At 39.8% G+C, this 14,153-nt stretch overlaps 1 protein-coding gene across 1 annotated transcript in view; it reads left to right on the top strand.

Annotated features, from left to right (window-relative positions):
- Window positions 1–13,947, top strand: part of LOC139463607 (uncharacterized) — a 37,162-nt gene extending 23,215 nt beyond the window's left edge. Inside the window, exon 2 of the mRNA XM_071244878.1 lies at window positions 13,160–13,947. Coding sequence (XP_071100979.1) covers window positions 13,160–13,947 — 788 coding nt within the window. The remainder of the gene's footprint in view (window positions 1–13,159) is intronic.
- Window positions 13,948–14,153: the final 206 nt, after the last annotated feature.

Here is a 14,153-nt window from a genome sequence, read left to right on the forward strand (position 1 = left end):
ATTTTACTACCGTTTCAGAATGACAGTACAAACATATTGTGTTGAGTCTTTCGGTCAAAGGGAGGTCACTCGTGTGAGACATTTGACCACTGTGAACCATGCACCCGACAATGGTTCTTCTTTATGTAAATTATGCGTTTAATTATGAATATTTAATACATCGTTATTTATTGTTCCAAACTATACACATTACATAGAAAGAAAGTATCAATCTGACAAGATGAGATGTTTTATCATTGCTTAAAATTAACGATTTAAAGTTAAAAACACGGTTAAATAAATGGTTCTTCAGATCAAGCATTGTGTACTGTCATCGTTAAAAAAGTGGTAGGTTTAGTTTCTTGTGGTAATCAAAACAAATCCATGATCTAACCATAACCTTTGAACAAGTAAATGCCATTGTTTAAATTAAAGGAAGCTATTGAGAGATGCCCAAAGGCTTGAAGACGTCGAGTAACACGTGAACTAAAAACGCCACAATATTGAAATTCCTTTTTTACAGAAACCCCTGTGTTTACACAGACATTACTACATGGCAGTCAGATACATCTTATCTTACAACGAGTAGTTTCGAAATGTGTCTAACGAGCGATAGCGACTGAGATAGGTTTTGAATAAAAACGAGTTGTAAGATATATGGTGCGAGTGCAGTAATCTATTTCTTGCTCAATTCATCAAAATATTGCATATTTTGTCTGTTCTCATGATCGTTTGATTCTCATGGTCGCATTAATACCTAACACAATAGTCGTCCGACTTACTGCTTACTACTCATATTCAGTGTAACCCTCCACCGACACGAAAAAGTTTTACCCAATCTGTGGATTGTCAAGACGACGGTGATAGTGTAATCTGGATATGATGAAAGAACATATATTAATCACGCTAAAACTCTAGAACTTTCGACACAAGCGCGTTAAACCTATCAATGCACTACGACCAGGAAAGTAGTCCCTCACGACGTGACCTGAGTTCATCACCAAGTTACCAATCACAGATTCACGGACCTTGAAATCGACATTTGTTTTGGTTTCTCATCCACAGGTGTGTACGAAAAAACAATACATCGTCTTTATTGAAAGCTATTTTAAAACGACTTTTGGTTAAAAAAGCTCTTAAAGTAAGCCTCGCCTTGGACATAAGCAGCGCTTGGAATGAACGATCGATGGCTACCTTTAAAACGTAACAACTCATACAACAGAGGTAAATTGGAACGTATTCAGTTGTGCTTTATCTCCCTTGATCAGGAGTCCGTACGACAGATATTGACACCTTACCCCCTCACCCCCCCCCCCCCCGTCAGCCTTCACTGACAGGCAGCCGTGAACCCGATGAACACGCAAGTTCGTTGAGCCCCAGGGTAGATGGCTTTGCCGATAGGCCTAGATTAGAGGCAGGATTGTCATGTCTTTCATATATACACGAATCAATTTCATCTGAAATGTACATGTAATGTATTAGGTCCTGTCACCCAGAACGTTCAGTACATGTCAATATCAAAAAGTACCGATGGTGATGGGAGATTATGTGCGAAGTAGCGCAGGGAGAGATTAGCGTATAAGTGACTGGGTATGTTTAAGGGGGGTGGGGGTTATGAGAGTGGGGGTGCCGGGAAGAGGGGGTAGCTCGTGTTGTAGGAGAGTTGGACCACGGGTTGAGGGGAGAGCGGAAAAAGTGGGAGAGGGGTGGGGATGGATTTGAGAATAGATGATAATATATAAACTTTGTGAGGATGAAGGTACCAATCATTTAATACGCAGCTATGATATGAATAGGTAGACTTGTCACTGAGTAAAACACATGTTTTCAATCACCGCTGATCGTTTGGTTTCATCAATATACCACAGAACAAAACCCAATCACTCATTTGGTTTGAAGCGAAACATCGACGTCACAACGACGTAACATGAACGATGTGTCTGAACAGCTGTTACCAACAGCAATGCTGTTGTACAACAGCAATGCAGCTGGTGCTGTTACAGATGATCGAGCGGTTGTTGTAATTTGGGAAAATATAAATCAGCATTTATGACATTTAGATTTTTTTGTATCAGAACAGACCAGATCCCTTGCGTCTCTGTCAGAAACCATTATGAAACATCGAAATCAAACGTCCAGCCCCAAAATGTCACATCGACATACCCTTCCGGGTCAGAAACCTACACAAAATTCGTTAGATATATCAGCGACTGATTAACCTTTCTGCATGCACATAATCACATAATTGACAGACCTGTAACAGCTGATCGGGAGACGGGCATGGCAGCAAATCTAACCTTCACGTGACTTCCCAGGTGGTTGGAAGCAATGTTCATTGCATTGATCATGTTGTCAAATGTTGTCAGCTGTTGACAACTAATCCTCCATGTTTAGCTGATCTATCAGGCCTTCTGATTAACCGTTAGATAATGTGGGTTCATACGGGTGATGTCCCCTCTGGTAGATCCACGGGATGCTGCTCGACATGAGCGCTTCAAGTTTGCGGTATACGGTTTAATAATGGTGGATTTGGATGTCATCTGATAAAGTGTAAGATTATTTTTAAATGATGTTTTTGTCATTGACACGTTGATGATGGTGTTGGTAAGTGTGAACTTTAAGCCCGTTTAAGAAGTTTGTATGATGGTGTAACTTCAAAGATGCGACCCCCCAGATAGGAGTAAAGAGACTGGTCGGAAGGAGTTTAACAGGTACATTTAAAATACGAAACATGTGATGCTTTACCTTCGATATGGCCGAAGCCGCGACTGAGTGTGCACATTGGGTGGGGTGGGGTGAGGTGGGGGTGAGGGGGTGGGGGGGGGGGGGGAGGTTGGGGGGGTGGGGGTGAGGTATAGCTGGAACTGATCACATGATAGTGCAATGGAATCATATCAGTAAATTATACTTTAACGGAAGGCTTCGATTGTTAAACATGTAACTTCAGTTATATTACAGTGGGTCACAATTTTAACAGCTGACATGGTGGTATTCTGTTCGATCTGAATCTTTAATAATATATTGACCTGATATTTGGCTTGTCTAAATTCAGAACACTTGTCAATTACAACCTGAGGTTGATAGTTATGTTTGTTAATGTAATACATGGAGTATATATTTTTCTAAACAATACATACATACATGCACACACACACACACACACACACACACACAAACACACACACACACACACACACACCTTCTCTGATATCAGCTATTTTTGTTATAAGTGGCAGAATTATAGTAAGTACATTGCATTATCAGGATAAGATGTTTTTAGTTGGATATTTACAGAAGTATTGAGGTAACATGAGGTTTAAGTATGACAGTCGTGGGCATTCTAACAGGTAGGACAAAATATTCAAACATTTACTTGATTATAGATCATGTTTTTCAACAAAGCATGTTTGGAAAGATTCGTCTCTATATGAAATATATTCCGCGTGGCATAATTAAACGCCCTTTAAGCAAGGCTGCTGCCCTGGGTGAACGGTCTTTCGTACACATGTTCATAGCTCATCGTTACATCCAGAAAATAATTATGATGGAGAGGAAATCTATCGAATAATTAAGATAAATGAGACTAAAAGCTGAGATGTTATCTAAATTCGCAAAAACAAAAACAAGCTAAAAATGCTCCCCTTGTAAGAAAAACCGTTGGGCAACGATCTTAATTAATACAGGGTATTTCAAACATGTCCTGAGAACATTATTCTTGTTGTGGCGTCGACAGATTTTCACGGCAAACGCTCTTTAATGATTGAAGCTCTCAAACTGTTAAATTTGTCAAGTTTTCAGCGGGTAATCTTAGGCTTGTCGGCAACATCAAAGGGACGCTTCCTTCATTCGGCGTCTGTTGCTGTGGGCTAAATATATTTATCTTAATAGTTGACGGCAAACGCTTACCACACTCAAGCCTGTCTAGATGGCACTAAGTCAAACGGGATGACACAGGCACAGCACAACTGGGGAATACACCGTAGACTTATTAACGAGATTTTTGCACTGAATTGAACCGCCCCGCGTTTGTATATAATGGTCGTTTCTATATTTACATATTTAAAACATCTACTTTGTTTGGAATTTTAAGTTTAAATTTTGTCGAGTAAGCAAATTTAATTTTTTGAGTGCCCGTTGCTTTGATAAATTTTGCAGTGTATGGTTTTTAACCCAGGGGGATTACCGTTATGAAGAAAGATTGAGCGTGGTTAAGATTTTAAAATATATAAGGATGAAAACGAAATCGATGAATTTACATATTCAAATAGATCCTTGTGTGGTTTAAAAAAGTCCAAACTAACTTGTTTCCTTGTAGGTACAATAATAAACATTATATAATAATGGATTTTGTTTAATGAAAACTGTTTTTTAACACCTAAAACAACATTTCTCCATTTCAATGAATTCCTATAGAGCATTTATTCTGATTTCGGTAAATGATACGGATCCAGATAGATAAATATAATTTGCAATTGATTAAAATGAATAAATGTCAATCAATGAAAACGTGACCCGTTAAGGTAGCGAGGCACGACATTTACTGAACCCTGTCTTGTCGGGCGAAAAAACCTCTCGTGTGTTAATTACTCGCAAGCTTTTCTCGTTTGTCTTATGAATCAGTTTACTGACGGTCATTACTGACTTTGCCAAAGTTGAAATGAATTATAGCAACGACATCTTTGTGATGTATTGATACTGATGATGAAATAAACACCATCAAAACAACTGTAACATGTTTCAGCGGTGATGGCCTTAATAACAATCACCGCACCAATAATTTCGAACTCTAAGTTCCTAACAATGTTAGCGTTTACACCAAGACTGCATGGCAGTGTCCATTATCATCAAATATAAATAAATACTTTTGATTTTAAATTTGAAGGTTTATTGGTAAGTATAAGTGTATTTATTGGTTGAATACACTGTAGATTCTCCGAGAGAACCGGGTTAGAATAGGTTCCCAGTATTTCATTGCCTCTGAAAGCGACTATACTGGGTCGGATCGTCAGCCCATGTGACCTGGCTCATGCGTGTCATCGTAGTCCGAAGGCCTGGTCCAGTGCTCACTCTTTCAGTCACTGGTTAGGCGGGTCGATTTACAGATCGTTCTGATAGAGCTGGAATATTGCTGAGTGGGAGACAACTAACTGCAAACGTACCAGTATATGCCGAATATGAATTGGCATAAATATATCCCGTTTTGCCCTGACGATTGGGAGTGTGCCATTGATTCCGTTTGAACTTAGTCAGATATATTATGTTATTTTCTTGAAATATATGTCTTTATATTACCTGTATAAAACCACTTCAGTTGCTTTACCTGATGAAATAAACACGTTTTTAAATAATAATAATAATAATAATAATGATAATAATAATTCCAAGCTGTCAGTGTGAAGAAGTCATTAAAAAGAAAAGTGTGATTTTGATTTACCTCGAAAAAACACATACTGAACACGTACTGAACATATATTGAAACAAAGACGTATACATGACTTTGGTTGTTATAAATTATATATCCCTTTTTGCATAAGAAGATACAAGACCCACATTTTCAATATGTACACTGTATATCAGCTACACCAATACCGAACCAAATAATTGCAATAGGTACGTGTTATTCTGGATTTCGTTTATTCGTGTTACCCGCCAGTCGCTTGTGGCTCGGGCGTGGGATGAAAGGCAGAGTTACCTCCCCTCGACCTTTAGCGACCCGATGCTAATATTTCATTCGGTCAACCGTGAGTTGTAGCAACTGGGGCCCCGCAAGACGAGTGTGATGTTACTCTCAATCCAGTAGAATGACTCGCAACAAACCACTGGCGCAGCGCATCACAGACAGCATGATTATAATATTAATCTTTCTATCAACGGCCATTCATCATGTTCGTACATGATATATATTGCTTATGAATAATTCAAACAACACTCTTACATAAAATCGAAACGAACTTTTATATCCCTCATGTAAATATAATGGCGAAGGTGTATTTTTGTACAGTTAGAATGCAAAATTTATTTTTTTCAGATGGGGTCACACGAAACTGGTGTCATATTTCAGAAAAAAATATCATCATAAAACAAAAAGGACCATGATTAAATATTTCTTTGATTTCATTGAATAATTATTTTATTAAATTTGTGACATAAAATCTCTTATCCTCTTGGGAATATTCCTAATTTGAAACAATGTACAAATCACGAAAAATGAATGAAATTTCGTTTCTGGGCAAATTGTCCCCAAAGCGTCATTTCAATAATAGTCGCCATGTGCACATTTTCGAAGTGCATCGACTTGGAAAAGGACATGTCTCGCTACAGAGCTCACCGCGTTTGGGAGAAAAATTGACATGTTTACGAGCTATGGGCCGTCAGTCCCAAGTTTATCGCTTAAGCGTTCGCCGTCCGTTTCAGTGACCACATGGCTCCCGCTCAAGCAACAGCCGACTTTACCTTGGTAAACAACAGAAGCCATTTTGAATGTTGCATTCTGGGTTAGAGTTCTCGAACTAGGAAATGTGCCGATTATTTTCTGTAAGTTTATTAAATTTCCATCCTTATTTTACACATTCTGCTATTCAAATGTATGAACTGCCAAGTATTTCGTTAATTTAGTAAGAACGTATATATTCGCCCTCAATTTCAGTAAATGTATTATGACTAAATACCGTACGTATTTTGTGCTCAAACAATTACCTTACCGCAGTGCAGGAACCATTGTAAACATCCTATTGTATTTCTGTACTTCAAATTATATTTTATTTAAACCCAATTGGCTGTAAGTCAGTTTAAATTATGGACAAACTTACTTCAATTCAAACATAAAATAGATGAGCATTCGTTATATAAATCCGTGAAGGTACATATTCGAAAACAAATTGAACAAATTTGATCTGTAGCAAAAATAATTTGTTAAAATCTTTGGGTAGTCGCCCGTAACGTTTGTCTCTGCGTGTCTGAATCTCGCCGAATTTTCGCTTTGTTTCTCCAAGGCTATAACTCATGGTTAAATCTTCCGACTTGGCAGTGCGAATACAAAACGTTGTATCATGAATTATTGCTCTGGATTATAAAGACTATGCCAGATGGAACCAGGCAGTGTAAGCCGTTAGAATGACTCTAAAGTCGGTCTTTAGCCCGCATTAGGAAAATCAGACCTTCTTTATTTTAATGCTAAAAATTCAAAAGAAATGAGAATTAAATCTTTGACCATATGGACAAGCGAGATCCTGAAATGTATGCTACTATCTGAATATTTATTACATTTCAAACTGGCACCTTATTTTTACATACCCACATTTAACATTGAGCTAAAAATATTTTTAATTTCGATCGAAAGTGTGAAATATTTTGCTAAATCTATGATAAAGAGAAGGAAATGTTTCCTATTGGGACTTGCTTTATTTGATTCTATAATCTGTTAATGGTCACTCAGAGTGGACATGATTAAGGCCTAATTCCTCAATCGATCATATTGTATTTCAACTAACTGACCGGTCAGTTTGCAGGACGTTGTCCCTCGTCGCAATGCCCCTTCTTCATAACCATATTTTTGGGTTTAACGTGCAACATGATACTGTCATGATTAGGCTCATATGTTGAGGTAAATTACCCCCTCAGACCATTCCAGTTGCACGAAGACATAAAACAGACAACACTTAAAACATTAAAATCATTCACACTGTAACTTAAGAAATGTTAAGCTAATGAAAATCTTGTGTTTCCCCATTAAATATATTTTCCAGATGGGCAAGAAAATTGTTTGTACTTTTATACACATTTTTTCACTTACAATTGTTTCGGGATGTTGATACAACGTGTTCAAATATTATTGAGAAATGCATTGAACATAATTTTGTTTTTTTAAAGGTCAGAAACAATTTCAGCTTCACATAAAAATATAATCAGTGTAAACGTCCTTCTGATACAAATTCTTTTCCAATGCTTGTTATTTTTATTCATAAAGTTTTACTCATTCATTTTGGAAAATGCTATGGGTACTTCATCATTTGAAATGAATATTTCATTTTTATCAAATATATAAATATTGACGAATTTGTAAACATTGCATTGTCGGTATTCTCAATTACCTCATAATTTAACACAACTCAATAATGCAAGCTGTTACATAAGGAATCGTTTTCATATATTTATAACACACTGAAAATCGTTATTATATTTATATTTGAAGAAAGCCTACCAGTTTAATCATCTAACCGATGCTCAATTTAGAATATTAAATAAAAGAACGCCCTTTTTCGTTTCAAAAAGAAATTTAAGACATGCATTTGATGGCAACTTTGCGACACATCGATAGCGTTATCCCAGCATTATTTTGTGCACATACGCTACACAGCTAAGTAGTTATCTCACGTGATCCACGACTGCGGAAATAATCTGCCTTATAATAACGAAAAACCCTCAGACCTTTAACATCAGTAGTCACATCATTATTTCCTAAATTGAAGACAGCTGCTGAAACCTAAATTCGTTGGTAATTAAACACATGAAAATTCATGAAGGATTTACCTAAACCGGACCAAGATCGTCCTCCGTCCGCCTAACTTAAGTTGGCTTGAATTGTGATTTTAAAATTTGCCTATCGCCGTCTTTATCTCGGAGCAATCCTTGTTAGAATCCAGGACTGAATTCGTCTCGGTAATTAAATGTCTACCCCCTCCTCATAAACCTTTCGAGTCAGCGGTTAAAATCTAGCGAAGAGGTCTGGTTTCGACGATCGCGATTCGTTGGATCTCAAAGGTCACAGGTCACTGGAAAGGTCGTGATACTATTCTCTGGATAACCGGCTCTTATCTGACTTCGCCTTCTCGTTTTAAGCAGTGGAGAATGGACATTATTCATTTCGTTTTTGCGCCAAAGAAATATCCTGAAAATCTATAATTTATATTAGACGGACGTGAGGAGGCCTTTACGATTATTCGGTTACTTCCTGTAAGCTGATAAAATTAATTGAGACACAGGTATTTCAAGTTATTCCCACCAAATATTTTATAAGATGAGCTACAAATTGTGTTTGGTAAGTTGAACGATACATAATAATATAGATATAAATAATCAGCCTCTCATTTTATTATATTATTACGATTTTTTTAATACGTTCATAACATACACATGTGTACTCAGTATCTGTAGTTATTATTTAGAAGTGTACTGACATAAAATATATGTATTTGATAATTCATATAATTATAATAAAATATGCTGTTAGAAATATTAGCACAATTCAGTTGGTTTTGTTTTGTTGATGTTCATGTTTATGTAAATAAAACCTGTAGCAAATGGTACCTGTCCGATTTGTTATATTCATTAGGTCCTGTTACTTTATTCTTGAGTCGTTTAATAATTCACATGGGGAGTACTCATGAAATGTTTTTTTTTTATTCCAGTCAATACTATTTTCAGGATTTACAGGCATACAGCAAAAAGTAACTTTTACAAATTTCGGCAATTTCCAGCGACAATCACATGACGTTTTCCAAAGCTAAATCAAATATGCACATACAAAAATGACAAAATACTTTTGAATTACCAGAAGAAAAAACATTTAACTTAACAGAAAATGTAGATAATTTCAGAAATATTCTTTTCTATAAAATATACACTCAAGGTTTCCATAAACAATCTTGATAAGAGTATTTGAAAAACACGATGTCCTGGATTCAAAAGATTTTACAAGTTATCAGAAATCTTACAAAACGTTAATGTTCAAGATATTCTTTATACAGCGAGAAATAAAATGCCACCGTCTGCGAAGCCCTCCATAGTCGATCCCTGAAAATGACCCCGAAAATCCCCTTCAGCTAACATTACATCTCTCTCACGTAACTCTCCTTTAAGCCAAAGCAACAATCACTTTACAACTTCGCCCTGCTTCCTCTAGAATGATAAAGGACCCCACGAAATCCTCGTCCCCTATCCTGACAGCTACAAGTACAGGTAGATATTTATGGGAACAAGGGTCAAGGGACTGACTTCAAAGAGCTTTTGGGGACCCAAATTTGACCACTCCACAATAGTTAGAGACGGGGGATGGCTTTTTCTCCAAGAAGGCATCAATGGGTCGGTCTCTTTCATCTTGTAAGTATTCACAGCGGGCGCTGAGCGTTTTGGAACAATACACCCACCCCTCTTTGTACAATCTTATATTCGTCTCTGCCTTGCTGGCTGGAGTCAATACCGAACACGTCTGAATATCAAAAGACGATTATCACCCGTGACGCTTGTCCAATGAAACTTACAGAGCTCCCCTTTGACTCGCATTGGTTGTATTTGAATATCTCACACATTTCTCTCAATGGGAGTCTATGTTCTCCACCTGAATATTGGCCATGCTTCGCTGCTCACCCCACATCAAGGAAGCCCTCAATATGTAGTAATACTGGGACGCTCCGTATTATTTATCGTTTAACTGTCTCGCCGGAGGAAGACGGGGCTTGTTCCCTCGGTAGAAGTCAGAGACTGGCCCTTTATCATAATTAATACGTAAATAATTGGGCATTAAATCATCCATCTTTTGAAATGTGTGTGTCGACAAACCTTGCTACACATTCAATGACAAAATTGTCGCAGGTATATTCATGACCGAGGTTGTAGTTAACTAATCTGATAGAACACATTTCATTGATGCCTGTCTGTGATATGTTGGTGTATACTAGAAATAGATTCACTTTCATTTATTTATATACCTATGTATGTGTGTACATACGAGTGATCTATAACCATATTCCGAACGCTGACTCAGCAGAATCGCTCATGCTTATTCAAAACTCCAAAACCTATAGCCACATTAATGTAACTAAATTTTCAATTTATGAATTCAGAATCTAAAAAAAGAATTTTTTTAATGAAGCACCATTACATAAAAAAAAAATTAACATCATCATTGAAAAAAGTAAGACGAAAATAATCTTTCAAAACATACGTACATAGACAATTTCTCTAGTAGGTGGCATTCCCATCCTATCTCCGACCCCCACCCCTCACCCCTCAACATATTAACTTTCTCAAGTAAGAAGAAACAACGTGGGTTCGATGCCATGCGATGACAAAACCAAATGCTTCTAATAGCTGTGTGTGTTTATTCTGTCTGGGCTCTGTGTAACGATCAAGGTCGGGGAGCACTAAACGGTTTATTTTTGTACGAGTTTTATTATAGTCATTCCGCAATAAAACCATCCTGCAGATGGGCAGTATTTCATTCACAAGTCAAATGACAAAACATCCTTGTTTTATGGCGCTCCCCAAAACACCAAAGCCATATAACATTGAAAACATTCACGCGGTAATGAAGTGAAATAAACATGGCAATTATGTTTAAGTAATATGTTATGAGGTCTCTGCCTCGATCGGGGATGCATGGGATCGTGCATGGGATGAGTTATGAAAAATATTAATTAACTGTCGTGGAAAGGATGACGGAAATCACTCAAACATGCCGCAATATTTGCTGCATTGTCTCCGTATTGAAATATTTTGTGATAATGATTTTGATACTTAACGAATTAGGAGCAATTACTTTTAGAAGACACTGTGTGATGAATGTGTTAAGATTTCATAATGAGTCTGGACAGATATTACGTGAAAGAGATAGCATTTTTACTTTGTTTCCGCAATAAGATCTCTTTGTGAAGAAGTGAGAAAATATTGTACCTGAAATCGACACACTCTTAACTGAAATTAACACGTGCACATTTCACTGACGCTAGGCGATCAGCTGTTCAACACGTCATGGACAGCACAGATTCATCAAGGGAGGAACGTACAAAGAACAGTGGTGTAATTGACAACTTTGGTGTAAATATACCCTTTTGGAAACAGACAACGGAAGTCCAGTTACATGGAAGCTTTTGATTGATGTCATGTCAAATCACAAATTAGCATTGTAATCGACAGAAGACGGATTTGGATTTCTGTTACAATAGTACCTATACAATAGTCATTTTATCTTCTAAGATTGTGGCTTTAAGGCCTGTCTCACTCCCGCTGAACCTATCACCTTCCGGTATACACAGGAGAAGACAGTCATGTCACCCAAACCGAATTCCTCCTTCACGTGTAACAAATACCACAAGAATAAAACACACTGGTAATTATTGTGAATTGCTCTTTTAAATCCATCCGTCTCGAAAGACAAAAAGTCAAGAGACTGCCTATCAGCTGATTGTAATAGCGAACCCAAACCCTCCTCGAGGGACCGGTGTCGAGATGAAGATACAAGTGAATTCATTCATAGTAGCTGACGTTTTAACAAGTCGCTGTTGGGGATCCCCAAACTCGAATACACAAACCCTGAAATGGAAGAAATCTTTCTTTGACAGTAATCTGTAGCCAAAGCCTGTCTGGGTAGTGTTATGACTGTGACGTGTGTCAGTCCCACCCGATAAGGCGGGTGACTCTTCCATTGTCCGACAGTCTCCGTCTCGGCTATACCCGGGGTACTGTTTCTCGTGAGACACCTATCAATGTAGACTATGATAGGGATACGTCTACCCGTGGTATGGATACCCGTTAAGACGCTTTTGTAACCCTTTGCCAGTTTCATGTCGCCATGTTGTTGAAGGATGTTTTTTGTGTATCTCATTCTAACCTACACGAGAACACTGGATTCGTCTGTGAAGTGTGCTGATGGTCATGGATCAGACATTCACCACCATTCTACCTCACCACCACACCCATCACCATCCTGTAACACTACAACACCCATAACCTCCACCTCACCCCCAAACCATCACCACCCCATCTCACCCCCACACCCATCACCGCTCCCCCCATATAACTTCACTCCCATCACATCCCACCGCCTCACACAGCACCACCCTTTCTCATCCCTACACCCATAACCATCCATCCCATTACCACCCCACTCGCATCACCACCCCACCTTAACCCAACACCCATCACCACTTCACCTCAACCCCACTCCCATTACCACCCCCACCAGTACTCCCATCACAACCTCACCTCAACCCCACTCCCATTACCACCCCCACCCATACTCCCATCACAACCTCACCTCAACCCCACTCTCATTACCACCCCCACCCATCCTCCCTTCACCACCCATTACCACACGTGTTACCACCTAACCTCAACCCCACTCCCACACCCATCACCACCCACTCCCACACCCATCACTACCCACTCCCACACTCATCACCAGCCCACCACACCCAGACCCCCACACCCATCACCACCCCCATCACCACATCCAACCCCACACCCATCACCACCCCACACCCACACCCATCACCACCCCCATCACCACATCCAACCCCACACCCATCACCACCCCACACCCACACCCACACTCACACCCATCACCACCCCGCTACCACACCCATCACCACTCCCACACCAATCACCACTCCACTCCACTCCCACAACCACACCCACACCCATCACCACCCCAACCCCACACCCATCACCACCCAACACTACACCCATCACCACCCCACACCCACACCCACACCCACACCCACACCCACACCCACACCCATCACCACCTCACCTCAACCCCACACCCACATCCCACTTAGCCCTTACACTCATCACTATCCGTCCTCACCCCAACTTAACAACCCACCCCCCTCCCTTATCACCCATTTCACTCCCCTCGCCCCGACAATCCCCACTCATCATCACTCCCACAACCAACCTCACACCCACACCCACAACCACCCCGACCCCACACCCATCACCTCTCCCACACCCACACCCACACCCATCACCCCAACCCCACACCCATCATCACCCCCCACACCCATCATCACCCCCCACATACACCCACACCCATCACCAATACAACCCCATCCCCATCACCACCCCAACCCCACCCCCATCACCACCCGACACCCATACCCATTACCACCTCACCTCAACCCCACACCCACATCCCATTTAGTCCTCACACTAATCATTATCCGTCCTCACCCCCTCACCCCACCTTAAACCCCCCTCGCCCCAACAATTCCCACTTCACTCCCACACCCATCACCACTACCACATCCACATCCACACCCACACCCACACCCACACCCATCACCACTCCCACACCCATTACCACTCCCACACCCACACCCATCACCACGCCACCTCACCCTCACCTATCACAACCCACCTCAATCCTCAATAGACCGCCTCCGTGGTCTAGTGGT

This window comes from Haliotis cracherodii, unplaced genomic scaffold (assembly GCF_022045235.1).
Source record: "Haliotis cracherodii isolate W230 unplaced genomic scaffold, xgHalCrac1.p SCAF_16, whole genome shotgun sequence".
NCBI lineage: Eukaryota > Metazoa > Mollusca > Gastropoda > Lepetellida > Haliotidae > Haliotis > Haliotis cracherodii.